Raw genomic sequence first — 20249 nt, forward strand, 5'->3', positions numbered from 1 at the left:
ATGCTTCTATTGGGAGCCAGCGGTGAATGCAAAAGGAGCGGGGGGGGACTTGGGAAGGTTGACACCAGGCACGCTGTGGCGTTCTGGTTGAGTTTCAGGGGTATGATGGCACGGGAGCTTGGAGCCCAGCCAGCACAGAGTTGCCGTAATCCAGACGTGCGATAAATCTTGGTTATTCCAGACGTATAGTGCCTGGACTAGGAACACAACATACTTTGATAAATCAAAAAAATAATAATACAGAACTCAAAAGGCCAAATCAAAATAATTTATTTTTTTGGGTGACATTTCATACAGAGTTCTAGAATTTAGTGTGTCAAACACTTAAAACCGATCCGTTGCTATATTTGCTTGTTGCCACCCTAAACCCCAAATTTACAGAAGAATTCTACTGAAAACATCATGGAGGAAAAAAGAAAAAGAAAAAAAAACTATTCCTGTAGATTCTCAAGCTTGTCAACATTAATATCATTACCATATGCTTCTAAAATTCTTTCACATTACTTGAACAGTAAGATTCTTTTTAAAAACAAGTTAGTGCATCACCACACTACATCACTAGCTGCTCACAACTCATTCATGAATAAACAGCCTCAGTGAGTGATTAACTCAATTATAAACGGCATTACTAAACCCAAAGTCAATGCATCAAGTATTTCTCTCAGCTGAAATCTCAAACAATATACAATGTCATCATCTGCGTGCTTCTTTGCCAATTCGCTCTCACACACACACACACACACCTTGGGGAAACCAGCCAACCAACAGTAGGATTAAAATAAATACAATCTAAGAAGTAAATGTTGTACAGTCCAAACTGAAAATCCCCATGTCAAATTTCGGTCTGTTTTTATCCAATTTTAGAACTGCAAACTCACCCTAAAAAAACAATATGGTGGTAGATGCCCATCTTTGACCAAAGCCAGCCTCCCTCTGGATGTTCAGCATTAGAACCAATACATTCTTCCACACACGGCTCTAGCAAAGGGTTAATAATAATACCATACAGCATAGGATACTACACCTCTTCAGTACAACCGGGACAAAGAGTTTACCCCCTGAAGGACTACATTACTAAGCTGACCTTTCAACTCTGTGTTCGTCCCAAATGGCATCCTGGTCCCTATATAGTGCAATACTTTTGACGAGGGCCCTGGTCAAAAGTTAGGGCACTATATAGGGACGAGGTTGCCATTTGGGACACAGAGAGCTTACCCTACCACGTCAACTAGAACTATAGGCAGCTGGCACATAGCACATGAAAACGGTCTGATTGTTTAACCCTTTACTTGGCTGCCAAATCTACTATATAGGCTAGCTAAATCCATCTCGGTTAACAGCACTCTTTAGCCCAGGGTTCCCAAACGTGGTCCCAGGTGCACAGCTTGGTTTTTGCCCTAGCACTACACAGCCAATTGAAATGACACTCATCAAGCTTTGATTATTTGAAATCAGCTTTGTGGTGTTAGGTTAAAAACCAAAACGGGCAGCCATGGGGGGGGGGGGGGGGGGGGGGGGCAGGACTGAGTTTGGGAAACACTGCACTACCCCTACTTCAATCTGATACTTCTAAACCATATTTTTATTTTTTTACAATACACAAAAATGAGTTGCTAAACCTGAATATCCTGCAATGATGTGGGGAGACACCAAACAGATCTTGCCAAGACCATTTAGGCCAACTAAGCAGTCAGGTTTGACCGCGTCAACCTTTCAGTCTGGTCCCAGATCTATTTGTGCTCTTACCAACCTCATTGTTGTCAATGTCAAGCCAAACATGACAAATCCATAAGTAAAGGCAGAAACAGACTGGCACCCATCAACATATATTTCCTAAGTTTCCAAATACAAACATATCATGAAATGAAGATAAAGAGATGAAAGAACTTGAAAATGAACAGGTTTGGACCAGGAAACTGCGATCTAAACAGGCTGAGGAGTGCTCTTACCCCAAGTGGACCTGTTTGCAACAACAAAGCAGAGTCACATACAGTTAACTGACAAAATAAGGGAAACACTTGAGTAAATGAGATCAACACCGGTGTGATTCCTGAGTTATTTAAAAAATTAACATCCCATCACACTTAAGGTTGAGTAAATAAATGCTGGCCAGGCCATTATTTTGGCTATCATGGCTATGCCAATATAGGTAGGATGACAATGCCCCCATCCACAGAGCACTGACAAAGTAAACCATATGCCATGGCTGTCAGTCACCAGATCTCAACCAAATTAAAACACTTATGGTAGATTCTGGAGTGGCGCCTGAGACAGCGTTTTCCACCACAAACCAAACACCAAATTAGGAATTTCTTGTGTAATAATGATGTCACATTCTTCCAATACAGTTCCAGTCACTTGTGGAATATATGCCACGGTGCTCTGAAGCTGTTCTGGCAGATCATGGTGGCCCAATGTCCTATTAAGAGACACTTTATGTTGGGGTTTCCTTTATTCTGGCAGTTACCTGTATATGCCACAGACAGCTCAAGGGCGGGGGGGAAACGAGCATAAAACTAACTTGATTATTACCAATTATTTTGGTTGAATTCTTTACTGATAACATAGGTGAGCCAATCATTAACAACACTCATATCATCTTTAACATTTTTCATGAATAAACATTATTAAGAGGATAATGTCTAACTGGCCAATTTCAGGTAGTTGATTCTTGAATCCCAATGAGCTGTTAATTTGTTCCATGAAAACCAGTGAACTGAAGTGTAGCACTCTGTCCCAATCGGTTTGCTTAGCAACAATCGACGCATAAAACAGACATCTCAATCAATCACATCTTATTTCAGTCAATCATTCATCCTTGCCGAACGTACACACACAAAAAAGAAAAGAAAAAAAAGATATTTTCGTTGTTAGTGATATCTTTGTTATGTACACAACATATGCATGTATGTTCTATTCTTTAGTACATATGTTCCTTGTAGACCAACATCTATTGTTTAAAATGTAGAGGGCCTTAATACAGGGCCCAGTGTGCAACCTCTCCCCAGGCAGAGTAGCAAAGGAAACTAACTCCAAATAAATCATTGATTTTAAATTCTGCTAATAATAGATTTGTTTACGAGGCCTAAATGATATATTTTTCCTTTTTCAAATCACTCCGAAAGTGAGTTGATACTTGTTTAGATGTTGGTTCTTTCTCCTGGATGTCCCCAGTCTTCCATTTTAACTTCATCAACAAAGCTTTTCTTTCTCTGGGACAATGTTCCAGGAGGCAGGGGGGGGGGGTTACCACTAAGGTTGTTGCTTTTATATGCATTGATTTTCTTTATATATATCCGTATATATATATATATATATATATCACTTTTGTTTGTTTGTTTTCGTCAGTCATATCAGAAGTTTTACTTTGGCGACACCGGGGGGATGTTCTGCTCTTTGCCAGTGTGTCGGGGGCCTCCTTGGGGGGAGCTGCGTCGGGCCAGTTGGGGACCTCGTCTCTGTTCATGGAACTTGAGGCCCCCAGAGCTCCCCTGTCTGGGGGGTCCATTGTTGCGGTAGTACCGTCCATCCCGGGAGTCACGGTCTCGATGGTCACGATCACGTGGTCGGCTCTCCTTGCACTCCCAGCCCCCATCCCTCTCTCTCTCCTGGGCCTTGTCCTGCCGATCTCCCCTGGTGTGGTCGTCTGGGCTGGTGGTGGAGCTGGATCCTGGCTCCTCTGCTTTGTTGACGCGCTGCTCACGCAGCGGCTGGGCTGGTGTGGAGGAGGCCGGGGCTGGGGGGCCTGGAGGGGGGGCTCGCTGGCACACCTCGGCATAGCTGAGCTTGCGGGGCTCCTGAACGAGACAAAAAAAAAATATGAGTTAACAGATGTAGATGTTTGGGCTAAGGTCAGAGAAATCAATTATGTTTCATAAGACAAAGAAGCAATCCTTATGTAACACAGATCCATCATGTGTAAATGGCTAGAGTAGAGGTCCAGTATGATCATGGTGTCTTACCAGTGGTGCAGGGGTAGTAGTGGTGGTGGTGGAGGCCAGGGTGCTCGGTGTAGCTGGTGTAGAGGACACTGTGCTGGGTTGGGGCTTGGGGCCAGGCACAGCTGGCTGTGTGGAGGGGGGTCCGGTTGGGTTGGTCCCAGAGGTAGCAGGTCTATGTGGGGTGACTTTGGGGGCTGAGGGCTCTGCCACCCTATCCCACTTCTTCTCCTGATGTGGTACGCTACAGAAGAAAATTAAAAACACCATTAGGACTGAAGCAGACCTGTACCTCCCTATTTGACCTCTACATATCATGATTCTAGTCAATTCAACCTTTACATGAAAATGCTGAGGAGCAGAATGACCAGCTGATAGGCCTAAGAAGTAGAATACTTTCCACTTGTAGGTATTCATTTAGTCTCTAAACAAAGAGTACGTGAAATGACGGCACAACTGTTACCCTCAAAAAAAATGAGCAGACTTCAGCCTGTTTCCTTACCTGGGGGCTGGGACAGGGGCGGGGGGTGCGTGAGGGTGTACAGCAAGTTTGGCTGTAGGCTGAACAAGACTAGAGACAGACACTGCCTCCTCATGTCCTGGGGCTGAGGCTGGGCCGGCACTCACTTCCTTGTTGGCTAGTTCCGTTGTCTACAGAGAGGAGGGCACACTGAAGTGAGCATATGACTTGATCTGCATGTGTAACTCCCATTTTCCGTTGATGTGTCAACGTGTGATTTATAGAACAGTCTGAGTTAATTGTATCCATCTCAGTATTAAGGTATGAACAACCACAGGGATCCAGTGTTTACCTTGTCCCTGTTCAGTCCTCGCACCACGTCAGACATCCTGTTCTCCAGTAGGGGCTCTCCCTGGGTACTGGCCACACAGCCCGGCAGCGGGGGGAAACTAGTAGTAGCCAGGTCAAACTTAGGGGGCGCCACCTTTACCTCAGCCAGAGGGCTGGGTCTCTGGAAGGACCAAGAGAGAACATTATAAACATGTTAATGCCCTCAATGAGGAAATTAATTTTGCACCATAAAACTCAATGTACAGCCACACAATGTAACAGACATTAAACCATAAGCTTAAAAACAACAGACATGCACCAGGAAGTAGATAACCGGTTTCGTCCTAATTAAATACGTTATTCAAAAGCCAGCTCTACATAGTTACTGTAGTAAATTTTGTAACGTTACCGTGATCCGCTCATCCTCTCTCCTCCTTCGCGTGCCTCTGTATGTCGTCCTTCTGTAATGGAGGACAGAAGAGATGCTTCTCTTTTAGAGATGGTGCTGAAATTTGTACACTTGGTTCTCTGTAAACTGGTTGGTTTTACATTCTCCATCTCAGACCTTCAGATCTCATAATCTTAGCGCTCATCGGGACAGGTGTAGAAGATAATAGCTTCGGGGAGAGGAGGAGCAGAGGTAGAGAGGGGGAGCAGAGGGAGAGGAGAAAGAATCCCAAAACCATCCTCACACCACAGCCTGATTTCCCTCCTGTGCATCAAGTTGTCATCACTAGGTCTGAGATGACTCAGAGGAATTCACCACTTCAAAAACCCAACTACATTGTTCCAATAGGGGGGAAACAATACCTCACTGTGTGTTATGTCATGTCATAACATCTGGTCCAGATCATTTTTACCAGTTAAAACACCAAAGTTAATAATAGTGTCAGCCTCACCTTCCGCGTACAGACATGCTTCCGTCATCATTGGGGTCCGAGGAGGTGGAGGAGAGGTGGGGGAAGGTTGAGGTCGGGTCCGGAGGTGTCTGGGTCTGCAGGGGCCCAGGGCCAGGGTTGGTGGTGGGGGGCTGAGGGCTCCTCAGGCCAGTCAAGCTCTCCAGGGGGACAGGGGCCACAGATGTAGGGGTCACTTCACCTGGTCTCCCCACCTGGGGTTTGACATGGTTCCTGAAGGACGAAGGAGATGTGATAACAGATCCAACCAGGTTTAGATACATCTGGGTCGTATTCAATAGGCCCCAAACAGAAAACTGACAAACAGGGAGGGACTTCCAGTACTAAACCAAAAAGAAAAATGTAATTGTTGCAAAACATTTTGCTACAGTGTGCCCTAATGAATACGACCCAGAGTTAGAGGCTAATCTTGGCACAACTGGGACGGGAATATGTGGTGGGCAATAAAATAATAGCATGCAGTATGTTGGCCAACTCCTGATGACAAATACTGAGGCAAGCAAAGAAAACCACAAAAAGATGAACTTGGTAAGAGTATTATACTACTTCTTCTTTTAACCTTCCTTCCATTGGTTCGTTTTTTCCAATCCATACTTGAAGACCTTCAGATCTCAAACTTAGCACTCATCGGGACAGATATAGATATAAATAAATTCAATGAGAGGGAGAGGAGTGCACCAGACCTAATCTCAACAGCCTGCTCTTCCTCTATGAACATCACTTTCTCATCTTAAGGTCCAACCAGTGTTTGCAAAAGAGTACAATAGAACGTGACACTTTCATTGTGTGTTCCTGCTATGGTCGGATTCTTACAAATGTAAACTCAGCAAAAAAAGAAACGTCCCATTTTTCAGGACCCTGTCTATCAACGATGATTTGGATTTTTAAAAATTACTTCACAGATCTTCATTGTAAAGGGTTTAACTTCTTTGGGACTGGGGGGCAGTATTGAGTAGCTTGGACAAAAAGGTGCCCAGAGTAAACTGCCTGCTACTCAGGCCTAAAAGCTAGAATATGCATATCATTAGTAGATTTGGATAGAAAACACTGAAGTTTCTAAAACTGTTTGAATGATGTCTGAGTATAACAGAACTTATACGGCAGGCAAAAAAAATTATAATCCAACCAGGAAGTGGGAAATCTGAGGTTTGTAGTTTTTCCAAGTCATTGCCTATCGAATATAGTGTCTATGGGGTCATATTGCACTTCCGAAGGCTTCCACTAGATGTCAACAGTCTTTAGAACCTTGTTTGATGCTTCTACTGTGAAGGAGGGGGGAATGAGAGCTGTTTGAGTCAGGGGTCTGGCAGAGTGCCATGAGCTCAGTCTCGCGCGCTCCCGTAAGAGTTAGCTGCGGTCAATTGCATTTCTACAGACAAAGGAATTCTCCGGTTGAAACATTAATGAAGATTTATGATAAAAACATCCTAAAGGTTGATTCTATACTTCGTTTGACATGTTTCTATGAACTGTGTTTCTATGAACTAGGATAGGATAAAGTAATCCTCCTAACCCCCCCTCCCCCTTAAAAGAGTTAGATGCACTATTGTAAAGTGGTTGTTCCACTGGATATCATAAGGTGAATGCACCAATTTGTAAGTCGCTCTGGATAAGAGCGTCTGCTAAATGACTTAAATGTAAATGTAAAACTGTAATATGACTTTTCGTCTGAACTTTCACCTGGACCTGCCCGCGCCTCCTGAGTTTGTATTTGTGTACTAAACGCGCAAACAAAAAGGAGGTATTTGGACATAAATTATGGACTTTATTGAACAAAACAAACATTTATTATGGAACTGGGATTCCTAGGAGTGCATTCTGATGAAGATCATCAAAGGTAAGTGAATATTTATAATGCTATTTCTGACTTCTGTTGACTCCACAACATGGCGGGTATCTGTATGGCTTGTTTTTGTGTCTGAGCGCCGTACTCAGATTATTGCATGGTGTGCTTTTTCCATCAAGTTTTTTGGAACTCTGACACAGCGGTTGCATTAAGGAGTAGTGGATCTTTTAGCAATGTTTATTATGAATATTTCTGTAAATTGATGTGGCTCTCTGCAAAATCACCGGATGTTTTGGAACTACTGAACATAACGCGCCAATGCAAACAGATTTTTAGATATAAATATGAACTTTACCGAACAAAACATACATGTATTGTGTAACATAAAGTCCTATGAGTGTCATCTGATGAAGATCAAAGGTTAGTGATTAATTTTCTCTCCATTTCTGCTTTTTGTGACTCCTCTCTTTATCTGAAAAAATGGCTGTGTATTTCTGTGACTAGGTGCTGACCTAACATAATCGTTTGGTGGGCTTTCGTCGTAAAGCCTTTTTGAAATCGGACACTGTGGCTGGATTTACAACAAGTTTATCTTTAAATTGGTGTAAAATACTTGTATGTTTGAGGAATTTTAATTATGGGATTTCTGTTGTTTGAATTTGACGCCCTGCAATTTCACTGGCTGTTGGCGAGATGGGACGCCATCGTCCCGAATATCCCAGAGAGGTTAAACACTTTCCCATGCTTGTTCAATGAACCATAAACAATTAATGGACATGCACCTGTGGAACGGTCATTAAGACACTAACAGTTTACAGACGGTAGGCAATTAAGGTCACAGTTATGAAAACGTAGGACACGAAAGAGGCCTTTCTACTGACTCTGAAAAGCACAAAGATACCCAGGGTCCCTGCTCATCTGTGTGAACGTGTCTTATGCATGCTGCAAGGAGGCATGAGGACTGCAGACGTGGCAATAAATTACAATGTCCGTCCTGTGAGACGCCTAAGACAGGGCTACAGGGAGACAGGACGGACAGCTGATCGTCCTCGCAGTGGCAGACCACGTGTAACAACACCTGCACAGGATCGGTACATCCGAACATCACACCTGTGGGACAGGTACAGGATGGCAACAACAACTGCCTGAGTTAAACCAGGAACGCACAATCCCTCCATCAGTGCTCAGACTGTCCGCAATAGGCTGAGAGAGGCTTGACTGAGGGCTTGTAGGCCTGTTGTAAGGCAGGCCCTCACCAGACATCACCGGCAACAACGTCGCCTATGGGCCCAAACCCACTGTCGCTGGACCAGACAGGACTGGCAAAAAGTGCTCTTCACTGACGAGTTGCGGTTTTGTCTCACCAGGGGTGATGGTTAGATTCCCGTTCATCGTCAAAGGAATGAGCCTTTCACCGAGGCCTGTACTCTGGAGAGGGATCGATTTGGAGGTGGAGGGTCCGTCTGGGGCGGTGTGTAACAGCACCATCGGACTGAGCTTGTTGGCATTGCAGGCAATCTTAAACGAAGTGCGTTACAGGGAAGACATCCTCCTTCCTCATGTGGTACCCTTCCTGCAGGCTCATCCTGACATGACCCTCCAGCATGACAATGCCACCAGCCATACTGCTTGTTCTGTGCGTGATTTCCTGCAAGACAGGAATGTCAGTGTTCTGCCATGGCCAGCGAAGAGCCCGGATCTCAATCCCATTGAGCACGTCTGGGACCTGATGGATCGGCGGGTGAGAGCTAGGGCCATTCCCTCCAGAAATGTCCGGGAACTTGCAGGTGCCTTTGTGGAAGAGTGGGGTAACATCTCACAGCAAGAACTGGCAAATCTGGTGTAGTCCATGAGGAGGAGATGCACTGCAGTACTTAATGCAGCTGGTGGCCACACCAGATACTGACTGTTACTTTTGATTTTGACCCCCCTTTGTTCAGGGACACATTATTCCATTTCTGTTAGTCACATGTCTGTGGAACTTGCTCAGTTTATGTCTCAGTTGTTGAATCTTATGTTCATACAAATATTTACACATGTTAAGTTTGTTGAAAATAAACGCAGTTCACCGTTCACCGAGCGGACATTTTTTTTTTGCTGAGTTTATTTGTTAAAAAGCAGTGGATGCATTTCTCAATGTAAACCACCATACAATATTAACAAGTGGTTTCCCGTACCAGTTCTCCAGCTCAAATTAAATGGCTGATGCTCAAATTAAATGGTTGAAATGGCAGTTGACAAATGAAAATGTACCAGCCAAATATTTTGGACTGACCAGATCTTCATTCCCCTGGCTACAGCAGCTAGTGGTCTTAGTTATATAGTCATCATATGAATCAGATGTCATAGGATCTCACTCACTTCTTAGTAAAGGACATATGTATTTGGTAACATGACTACATTGCCAAAGTACAGCTGTAATAATGAAACATCTAAATTAAAATTGAGATAAATGATGATGATGAAACCAGATGGATGGATGGTCAGGATGATGAGAGAAACAGTTGACTAAATGGAGGGCTAGCTAGGTCACTTAGCCTAACTACGATCTGGCCCATTTCGTATAGCTCATATAAACAGAGTCTAAACATAAGTTAGGTCAAATGAGTTAACAAATCCTAGCTGTCCATTATGCAAGAACATACTGTATCTTGACATTGGTTATGGTAAAGTTAAAGAGCTGTACTGCTTTGGCCCAGTTCTAGATTTAGCCATTAGGTTGTAGACTGGTATGGTAAGAGATGGGTTAAAACTGAACTGTTATGAACTGACAAAGCGATGAAGCTGATTCTAGACAGTATAATGGCTGTACCTGAAGGTATTTATTACTTTCTTTCTTGAATAGAGGGGGACACTGTGGGGACAGACCGTAACAGAACAGGGAGTGGTTCAGTCAGTAATACCCATAAACTATTCATATGGAAATGCATCCTCTCTGGTTTTATGGAAGCCTAAATGGCATATACACTGCATTCAGAAAGTATTCAGACCCCTTGACTTAGTCCACATTGTTAAGTTACAGCCTTATTCTAAAATGGATTAAATCTTCTCCCTCCCTCATCAATATACACACACAATACCCCATAATGGCAAAGCAAAAACAGGTTTAGAAATAGTTATTTTAAATAAAATATATCACATTTACATAAGTATTCAGACCCTTTACTCAGTACTTTGTTTTAGCACCTTACAGCGATTACAGGCACGATTCTTCTTGGGTATGACACTACAAGCATGGCACACGTGCATTTGGGGAGTTCCTCCTATTCTTCTCTGCAGATCCTCTCAGGTTCTGTCATGTTGGATGGGGAGTGTTGCGGCACAGCCATTTTCAGGTCTCTCCAGAGATGTTCGATCGGGTTCAAGTCCGGGCTCTGGCTGGGCGACTCAAGGACATTTCAGAGACTTGTCTCGAAGCCACTGCTGCATTGTCTTGGCTGTGTGCTTTGGGTCGTTGTCCTGTTGGAAGGTGAACCTTCGCCCCAGTCTGAGTGTTCTGGACAGGTTTTCATCAAGGATAACTCTGTTCATCTTTCCTTTGAACCGGACTAGTCTCCCAGTACCTGCCGCTGAAAAACAACCCCACAGCACGATTCTGCCACCACCATGCTTCACTGCAGTGGTGGTGCCAGGTTTCCTCCGGATATGATGCTTGGCATTCAGGCCAAAGAGTTCAATATTGGTTTCATCAAACCAGAGAATCATGATTTGAGAGTCTTTAAGAACTCGGTCAGAGTGACCATGTTCTTGGTCACCTCCCTGAACAAGGCCTCTCTCCCCCGATTGCTCAGTTTGGCCGGGCAGCCAGCTCTAGGAAGAGTCTCGGTGGTTCCAAACTTCTTACATATAGGAATGACTGAGGCCACTGTATTCTGGGGAAACTTCAATACTGCATAAATATTTTGGTACCCTTCCCCAGATCTGTGCCTCGACACAATCCTGTCTCGAAACTCCACGGACCTTTCCTTTGACCTCGTGGCTTTGTTTTAACTTTGACAAGCACGGTTAACTGTGGGACCTTACAGTATATAGACAGGTGTGTGCCTTTCCAAATCATGTCCAATCAATTGAATTTAGCACAGGTGGACTCCAATCAAGTTGTAGAAACATATCAAGGATGATCAATGGAAACATGAAGCAACTGAGCTCAATTTTGAGTCTCATAGCAAAGAGTAAATACTTATGTAAATACGTTATCGGTATGACATTTTTTGCTCTTTATCTCCCCAATGGTATCCAATTGGTAGTTACAGTCTTGTCCGTACGGGAGTTCGAGCGATGGGACTCGGGAGAGGAAAAGGTCGAGAGCCGTGTGTCCTCTGAAACACTACCGAACCCGGAAGCCAGCCGCTTAACCCGGAAGCCAGCCGCACCAACATCAGAATAAAACACCATACAGCTGGTGACCGTGTCAGCGTGCATGCGCCCGGCCCGCCACAGGAGTCGCTAGAGCGCAATGGGACAATTGTGCACCGCCCCAAGAGTCTCCAGGTCGTGCCCGGCTGCGACACCGGAATCAAACCAGGATTTGTAGTGACACAGCTAGCACTGCGACGCGTTGCCTTAGACCGTTGCACCACTCAGGAGGCCCTGTTTTTTTTTATGTTTAATAATTTTGCAAAAGGTTCTACAAACCTGTTTTCGCTTTGTCATTATGGGGTATTGTGTGTAGATTGATGAAGAATTTTGTTCACTTAATAAAGTTTAGAATAAGGTTGTAACGTAACAAAATGTGGAGAAAGTCAAAGGGTCTTAACACTTTCCGAAGGCACTGTATATCTTACGGCCACAGACTCATGAACATGAATTAATTTAGATATGCATTCATCAGCTGTCAGTCAAAAGTTAAACCCAAGTCAACCCTTTTTGGATGAGCAGCATACGTTAAGGGCAGACATACTGTACGCTTTTGATAGATAATCTTGAATTTAAAAAAAAAACATCCTCAATCTACAACTTCTGTGTGGCTGAAGCCTTGCTCTACAGAGAATTAAAAACTAAATGTCATAAAAGTCCTTTTCAAGTCACCAATGTTACTATGGTTTAACCATTTACCCCACTCACAAACTGGAATACATGGGTTCGAAGCAGATTCACCCACAGAAAGAAACTCATTGCACTTCAGAGAGAATACTAAACCAACTTTCAACGTACCGGTTTCTGTTGAAGGGGCGAGTTATGTGGAGGGAGTTGTTGCCAGTCTTGTAGTGTCCAGGAGAACTGAACCCATTCACAAAGCCACTGTTGGGAAATGGTGCCTGAAGAGATGGGGGATAAAATCATATTTGTTTATTTCTTAGACAACAGAATTTCTCCTTTTTGTCTGATCAGCCTAACCTCCTGACACAGAGGGTTTGGAAGCACAGGGTCAGCCGCAGTGTACAGCAATCCCCTTTATACAGATCAATGTTGAACAAGCAATAACCTAATAAAATATTTTTTAATTGTAAATGTCATCTCATGTACAAGAGAAGTTACCAAGACTAACCTATATAAATGAAGTTTTAGTTAACACAATCTACTAGGATTAGTTTATAGCGTTCTGCATCTCACCAAATATTCTCAATATTATTTATAAAACCATTTAAAAGGATAAAGTCTACGATGCTCACCAGCGGAGTCTCGAAGTATGGTGTAGGAGAGGTTGTCCAGGTCTGTGGTACAATGCCGTAGAGAGGGTACTGCTGCTGAGGGCTGTAGACGTGCTGCATGTACAGGTTAGGGTTGTACTGGGTCTGGGTCGGGGCAGACTGCTGGGCTGTGTACAGGCTGCTGTCCATGCTACGGTAGCCATTCTTAGCAAAGAACGTGTTGATGGCTTTTATCCTCGCCTGGAAAGAAGTAGTAAAACGTTTTTTTTTTTTTACTTGTGAAATGTGTCTTTGGCTTCACAACATGATTGGGAAGGGAGGAGAGATCAATAAAGGGACATGCTAGTTGAGGGAAATTGCAGACTTAATTCGCAAGTGATTGATAGTGTTATAACGCAACTCACCATGATAGGTTTTCCCTGAAATGTTTTCACCTCTTCTCTTAGATATCTGTGTGCCTGAAAAGGACAGAAAGACTCAGACAGGCAGTAATTCCATAACTCTTTTCAACAAAATTGGGACTGATGACAACTTAATGCCCATTACACCAATCAGAAGCCTTAACACGGCTTTATAAACCAATCAGATCCAGCTTACCTGTTGAGCATCAGTGTCAGATTTGAATGTGATGTACCAGTTGTTGTTGTGCGCAAACTCTACACTAATGACTTTCGGACAGTCGTCACTTTTAAAGAGAGCCTCCACTTCCTTAGGGAACAAAGAAGAACATTTTTATTAAATACAGCAAATAAGATTAAATACAGCAAATGTGCCAGCGTTGTGACTGACGGAGGAGTACATACACCAATTAACCTTTTTCAATAAGACATTGTCTGTAACATGGTTGTATATTGACTATAACATGACTAACATGGTTGTCTTACCTCTACAGGTGTTGTCTCAGGAACCTCCCTCAGTATGATGATGCAGCGTTTGTGATCAGGACGCACCTTCTCTCCTTGCTCATCCACCTGAACCATTGGAGAGGCTGAGAACCACAAGCATGTCAGGGTCAGGGACACAAATGACATCATTATCAATCCACATACAGTAACTAGCACTGTAGTGGGGGGGGGGGTCCATCCCTCTTCTACACTGCCCTAAACATATTTCCGTAGGTGCGTTTAAAAATAATCCATACCATTCGATCACAAGCCCACGTGGTCACAGAACTGTTTGTGCAGTCTTGCCAACTCCTATGGTCACGGTATTACCATCGGAGTTGGCAAGAAAAGACGAAAACAGATTTGTGACCAAGTTACACGGTTCCAAAAAAATAGAAAAAAATACAAATAAAACAAAGGTTTGGTCCCCTTACATCGGAGCACGTCCAGGATGAGCTCCATGTCAGTAGTGAGGGCCTTGATGCTCTCCATGCTGGCGATGGTCCATATGGGGACAAACTGGTCACTGTCCATCTGGGACATCAGGTATAGGTCCTTGGACAGGTTCTCCCTACACAACAAACGAGGGACAAAGGTCAAATCATAAAAGATACATGCTATCAACCATGCACATGTATTCAAAGGAATACACTTATTACAATCACTTATCCAAAAACCACAAGACTCTGGGTCATTCAGTAGGGCATAATGTAGCAAAATGTTTTGCAACTAAAAAATACATGCAGTTTTTGATTGGACAACTTCAGGTAGTATCTCCCGTTTCAAACATAGGAACAACTACGCTCACCTAGAGGTAGAACACCTAACCTAAAACAACATGTGTCCTCACCGAGAGAAGTAGAACTCCAGCTCTTTCTTGAGGGACTCTGTCAGTTTCTCTGATGAGAGGGGCTGTTCCTCTGTCAGCTTGGTCTCCCCTTCAAACCAAAATGTGTTCAGTGAGTATGTAATATTGTCAGATAATTACACGAGGTCCGAAAAGACATCCGTAAGAGGTCTGCCTGGATAATGCATTTGTAACCGTGTTGTAGTTTGTCAGTGAGAAACATACAGCCTTGTGGCTATAATCGACTAATTATAACAGTTGTAATCTTATGGTGGATTATGGGTACTGTAGTTTAGTCCACCATGCTTTAAAACTAACCCAAGGTCCCAGTTGTAGTCTCAGCAGGGGTGAAGGCCAGGTCTGGAGGATCCATGCCGTTCACAGTGACCTCAGCTGTGGCTGCTGCGGAGGAGCTGCTGTCCTCCAGGGTGGTGAAGCCTACCCTGTACGGTTTACAACCGGTGGAGGGCACAGACTCTGAATAACCTGGATGGGAGAGAGTGGGAGCGACAGGGGCACCATTATTATTAGATTTATTAGTTAAAACCTCTCTGGGATAGGGTGCAGTATTTTCACATCCGGATGAAAAGTGTGCCCAAAGTAAACTGCCTGCTACGCAGGCCCAGAAGCTAGGATATGCATATTATTAGTAGATTTGGATAGAAAAAACTCTGAAGTTTCTAAAACTGTTTGAATAATGTCTGTGAGTATAACAGAACTGAAAGGGCAGGCGATACCCCGAGAAAACAATCCATCTAGGGAAATCTTTTGAGGTCAATCTGTTTTCCATTAGTTTTCTATGGCAAGCCCGTTTTAATAGAAATATGCTTGCAGCTCCTACGGCTTCCACTAGATGTCAACAGTCGTTAGAAATTGGTTGATGTTTTTCCATTGAGTAATGAATAAGTAGCCCTTTCCTTTCTGAGGCTCGAGCCAGGTGGACTGTTTTGTTTGGGGCGCGTGACACCTGAAGCTCGGTCCACTTTCATTTTATCAGCTATTGAACACAGTATAGTCCGTCTTAAATTTTATTGATTATTTACGTTTTAAAATACCTAAAGTTGGATTAGGAATGTTGTTTGAAATGTTTGGACCAAGATTACAGGTAATTTATTAGATATTTTGTAGTCATGTTGGGCGAGTTGGAACCGGTGTTTTTCTGAATCAAACGCGCCAAAAGAAAATTGACATTTTGGGGATATAACGATGGAATTAAATTGACCATTTGTGATGTTTATGGGACATATTGGAGTGCCAACAGAAGAAGATCTTCAAAGGTAAAGCATGAATTACATCGTTATTTCTGAGTTTTGTGTCACGCCTGGCGGGTTGAAATATGATTGTCATGTGTTGGTATGCGGGGTGCTGTCCTCAGATAATAGCATGGTTAGCTTTCGCCATAAAGCCTTTTTGAAATCTGACACGGTGGCTACACGGTGGCTGGATTAACAAGAAGTCAAGCTTTATTTTGGTGTATTGCACTTGTGATTGTATGAAAGTTAAGAGAATAACAGTGTAAAAATTGTACGAATATTTAGTCGCCCATTTGAGATCCTAACTGTCTATAGGCCTGCGCTGGGACGGAAAGGGGTCTTACAGGCCTGCGCTGGGACGGAAAGGGGTCTTACAGGCCTGCGCTGGGATGGAAAGCGGGTGCAACAGGGTTCCCCATGATTGACTTCCTATATGTCTCCTGCTGTACCCGTTTGGCCCTTTTCAATAAAGACAGATGATGTTCTCAATAGAAACAGGCCTATAGACTTCAGTACATGTGGCATTGATATCATGTATGGTACAGTATATGTATTGGTAGGTGCTTCCTGTTGTCAGCAATAATAGCTCATCATGGACTAATAAAGTTTATTGAATTGATTTGGTGGATAAGATGAAATTTCCGTACAATGTAAAGGCGCTTTGAACATTTGGAAAAGAATTATATAAATCAAATATGCTTATGATTCTTAGGTAGGGTGCCAGCAACGACAGGGTTATGGGTTCAATTCCTACTGGAGCAAAATACATAGTTTTTAATTTATACGTAATTTATACGCAACTATAAGTTGCTTTGGCTAAAAGAGTCTGCTAAATGGTATGTACAGTAATATTATATGTTATTAAACGGTATATAGTATTATAATGTTATTTCTCACCTTCAGTTATGTCAGCCGGGGGCCACTGTGCTCCGTCGGGTCCGTCAGCAGGGGCCTGCCACACCTTGGCATTGGGGTTCAGACCTGCGCCCTTGGAGGTGACCTTGGAACAGGGGCCCAGGAAATACAATGGAACGTATGGATTGAAAAATGCATATATAAAGCCGCTCCAATCCAAGACAACATTAAATAGATTTACATGATGTATGTTACTATACATTACACCATACACAGTGATACATGCACACACTGATAAAAGCAGGATGTTCTCTTTACAGGGTGTCCTCTGATTGGCCCCATCACAACAAGGGAAATACACATGACCCCCATTTGCATTTACACATACTGAAAACAAAACAAACCCAAATCCGGTTGAATTTATGTTTTAGATTGACTCAGTTAACCGAGTTAATTAGAAAATCATTGAAAATGTGCATGCTGCAAATTGGTTTAACAGTTGTACTATGCAATTGTTTAACATTGGCAGAGGAATGTAGCAGGCAGGTAGCCTAGTGGTTAGAGCGTTGGACTTGTAACCGAAATGTTGCAAGATTGAATCCCTGAGCAGACAAGGTGAAAATCTGTCGTTCTGCCCCTGAACAAGGCAGTTAACCCACTGTTCCCAGGACGTCATCGAAAATAAGAAATTGTTCTTAACTGACTTGCCAATTTAAATAAAAGGTTAAAAACAATATGTTTTAACTTATCACATTTATTCGGGATTACAGTCTCAACATTGACTGAAATACAGTACATCAATAATACAAAAGTCACCCGATTTTGATATATATCAAACGCGTTACATTTGTTTCCGTTATGTAATTATTGGCACAACACACAAACCCCGAACCGAAAGACGCAAAAATAACAACGTAAGCCATTGGAAACCAATTGAATTCGTGGTCGATTCCCATTACATGTTTTTCATTCCAACCACTGATTGCTAAATATGATCACAAAACCACTATCAGTCACTGGCGACTCGCGAGTATGTTGTCCGGCCTACATTTAACACAATAAAAAATGCTTACCTCAATAAATAAAATCATTTTATTTGACTTCCTTGATAACTAACATGTAAGACGCATATAATATAATGCGAGCAACAGAGAAAAGCAGAACTTGAGATGCTTTACTTTTGTAGTTTAAAGTTCAACATGTGGTTCTCGCTCTTCTCCACCTACATCCTTGGCAGTGGGACCCACATGTCTCTGCAGAGAGCGCGCTCTCTTCCGCAAGTTTACCGCCAACCCAAATCCAGAACGGCTGTTGGCAGACAGCTTTGTCAATCTCAAACCCGACAAAATAAAAGGAGTCTGTTGCTCCTGCTACCCCTGCTGGTGAGCACTTTAACATTTCTGATGATACTTGAGGCACGTGCCACTTTCTCCCTCCTCCCAGTGTTCTAGAATCGATAGAAAATTCGGAAATTAGTATTCTTCACGAGAGCATGGGCGGATCCCCAGGCGATACATGTTTAAAGGATTGGGTGGATTTGACAAAATCTCGGCACTAATCCCAATAAGGCGTATAATTCTCTTGTTGAGCTGTCAATTATGTTGAGTGGGTGTGAGACAATAGGTCGTAGCCAGGGGTGTCAAATTTAATTTGATATTGTTTCACTGTAGGTAGGTAGTGGCACGTGTAAAGAAATAAATAATAATAAGGCAACCTTCCACTGGGAGTCGTTCCTAGTGACCACCTGCTACAAAATTGATCTACCCTTCTCGTAGTCTACTCCTAGCAAGAGCAGCTGTCACATCTCAATATACACTGTTCATGATTGAGTGGTTTCAAAATCATGTGATATGGAACAAACATTACACACATGAATTCCGTGAAAGCAGTCTCTGTCTAGCGAAACAACTCGGATTAATCTGGACATACGTGCAGTGCTAACTAGATAGGTAGCTTACTGCTGGTTGTATCTCGTTAGCCCCAGTTTTTAAAGTCGGCTGATATTTGCTGTGCTGCATAGGCCGGGTATTTGCAATGCATGTTAGTTAGCTAGTTAGTCTGGCGAGATTAGGCTAGTTTATGCTTGTTTTAATTCGGTAAATGTGCTTACTGGTTATGTTGCATCGCTAGTTGGGCGATATCCGTGCCCGCCATCTCCAATCGATAGTATAATAAATATTGACACTTATGGCACTGCATAATGATTACTCAGCAAATTGCTGCATTTCATAGCTTGGCTGCTAAACTAGCAAATTCAATCGCTGCCAAAGTAGCTAACGTTAGCTGACTAAACTAAACTGTCAGAAAAACGTTACAGTTTGGCCATTTAATTTAGCTGGCAAATTAAGTTATTGGGGGACTACTCGTTACTCTAATTTCAAAGGACATAGTTAAGAACGCGTCAAACAATATATTAATGCTTTTAGCGAGCCAATTTAGCTAGTTAGTCGTTACATAGTGTATCCAACGACAGCAAATCAATCATTCACCAGAACATATGGTAACGTTAGCCATAAATCATCTCAGTCAATTTCTCGATGTGAATCAGATTGGTAGCTTGCAGAAAATATGGTAATAACATTAGGTAATATTCTTGGCCTCAGCCTATGACTGGAGTATGACCCTATTTAGAGAAGGGCAATGACGGCAGGCGACAAATCAAGTTGGTGGGACGCAATGGCAGGGGGATGGTGTGTAGACTAGCTAACGTTAGCTTAGCTAGCTAGTAGGCGTAGAGGCCGCAACTCACCATGCCGCCTGATCCTCCCCCGATCCCAAGTGGTGACTCTTCCTCCCCACAGGTCTTCGGCCCCGGATCAGCCTCCTCCTCCTGCAGCAGCCGCGGCTCTCCGCCCTGGTCCGAACTCATCGGCCGCTCTTGGCTCACGTCTCCCCCGTCGTTTTCCTCCCAACCCCCCGGCCCGTGTTCCACCCCCTAGTCTCTCAAAGTACAGGTTGCTGTCTACAATCAATCGGTTTATCTCCTGCTAGACTTGTTTAGCCAACACCAAAAGATACTTGCTAGCCCTGGCTGTTTAGCTAGCAAAGCTATCCTACTTAGCTAGCTAGTCAGCTAGATATTAATCAACGTTGGTGAATCAAGTTCGCACGACAATATATTTACAGACGAAAACTATGCCAGAGTATGCCTCTAATTTTACCAACCACCTTTATCACTAATGTTTCTTCCCCCCAAAATGTAACAAGCGTCAAAGCCGAAAGGCGCATTCCTAGCCGGGCGACCGAAGCAGACACGCACCTTTACTAAGAGCAGGCAGACATTGGTAAAGGGCGCCACCGTCCCGACTCACACTGCGGCTGGAAATGACCTTTGGAACGTTCGTATTTTCTGCTTCCGGTTGACAAACGGATAAACAAACAAGTAGCG

The 20249-nt window shown here is 43.3% G+C and overlaps 1 protein-coding gene across 2 annotated transcripts; it reads right to left on the reverse strand.

The window, feature by feature from the left end:
- Nucleotides 1–254: 254 nt before the first annotated feature.
- LOC139557765 (la-related protein 4-like) lies at nucleotides 255–20170 on the reverse strand. 2 transcript variants are annotated; one of them, XM_071372933.1, is made up of 16 exons: nucleotides 19611–20170; nucleotides 16904–17006; nucleotides 15072–15239; nucleotides 14757–14844; nucleotides 14341–14477; nucleotides 13907–14010; nucleotides 13620–13730; nucleotides 13427–13480; nucleotides 13044–13262; nucleotides 12586–12689; nucleotides 5628–5858; nucleotides 5138–5189; nucleotides 4751–4909; nucleotides 4441–4589; nucleotides 3963–4182; nucleotides 255–3797 (listed from the first exon to the last, which is right to left on the reverse strand). In XM_071372933.1, the coding sequence occupies exons 1-16, from the start codon at nucleotides 19728–19730 to the stop codon at nucleotides 3363–3365; spliced, it is 2454 nt and encodes an 817-aa protein (XP_071229034.1). In that variant the 5' UTR covers nucleotides 19731–20170; the 3' UTR covers nucleotides 255–3362. The 2 variants fall into 2 exon arrangements, with proteins under 2 accessions (XP_071229034.1, XP_071229035.1); XM_071372934.1 differs by lacking the exon at nucleotides 19611–20170 and adding an exon at nucleotides 17935–18128.
- Nucleotides 20171–20249: the final 79 nt, after the last annotated feature.

The sequence above is a fragment of the Salvelinus alpinus genome, chromosome 28, assembly GCF_045679555.1.
Source record: "Salvelinus alpinus chromosome 28, SLU_Salpinus.1, whole genome shotgun sequence".
Classification (NCBI taxonomy): Eukaryota; Metazoa; Chordata; class Actinopteri; order Salmoniformes; family Salmonidae; genus Salvelinus; species Salvelinus alpinus.

Bases quoted from the DNA above. Each gene is read 5' to 3' on its own strand.
- LOC139557765 (XM_071372933.1), bottom strand. From the start codon at position 19,730: ATGAGTTCGGACCAGGGCGGAGAGCCGCGGCTGCTGCAGGAGGAGGAG. The intron at 14,845-15,071 runs GTTAGTTTTAAA...TTTGGTTTGAAG, and splicing joins GACTACAACTGGGACCTTGG to GGGAGACCAAGCTGACAGAG. The intron at 4,910-5,137 runs GTAACGTTACAA...TGGTCCTTCCAG, and splicing joins GAGAGGATGAGCGGATCACG to AGACCCAGCCCTCTGGCTGA.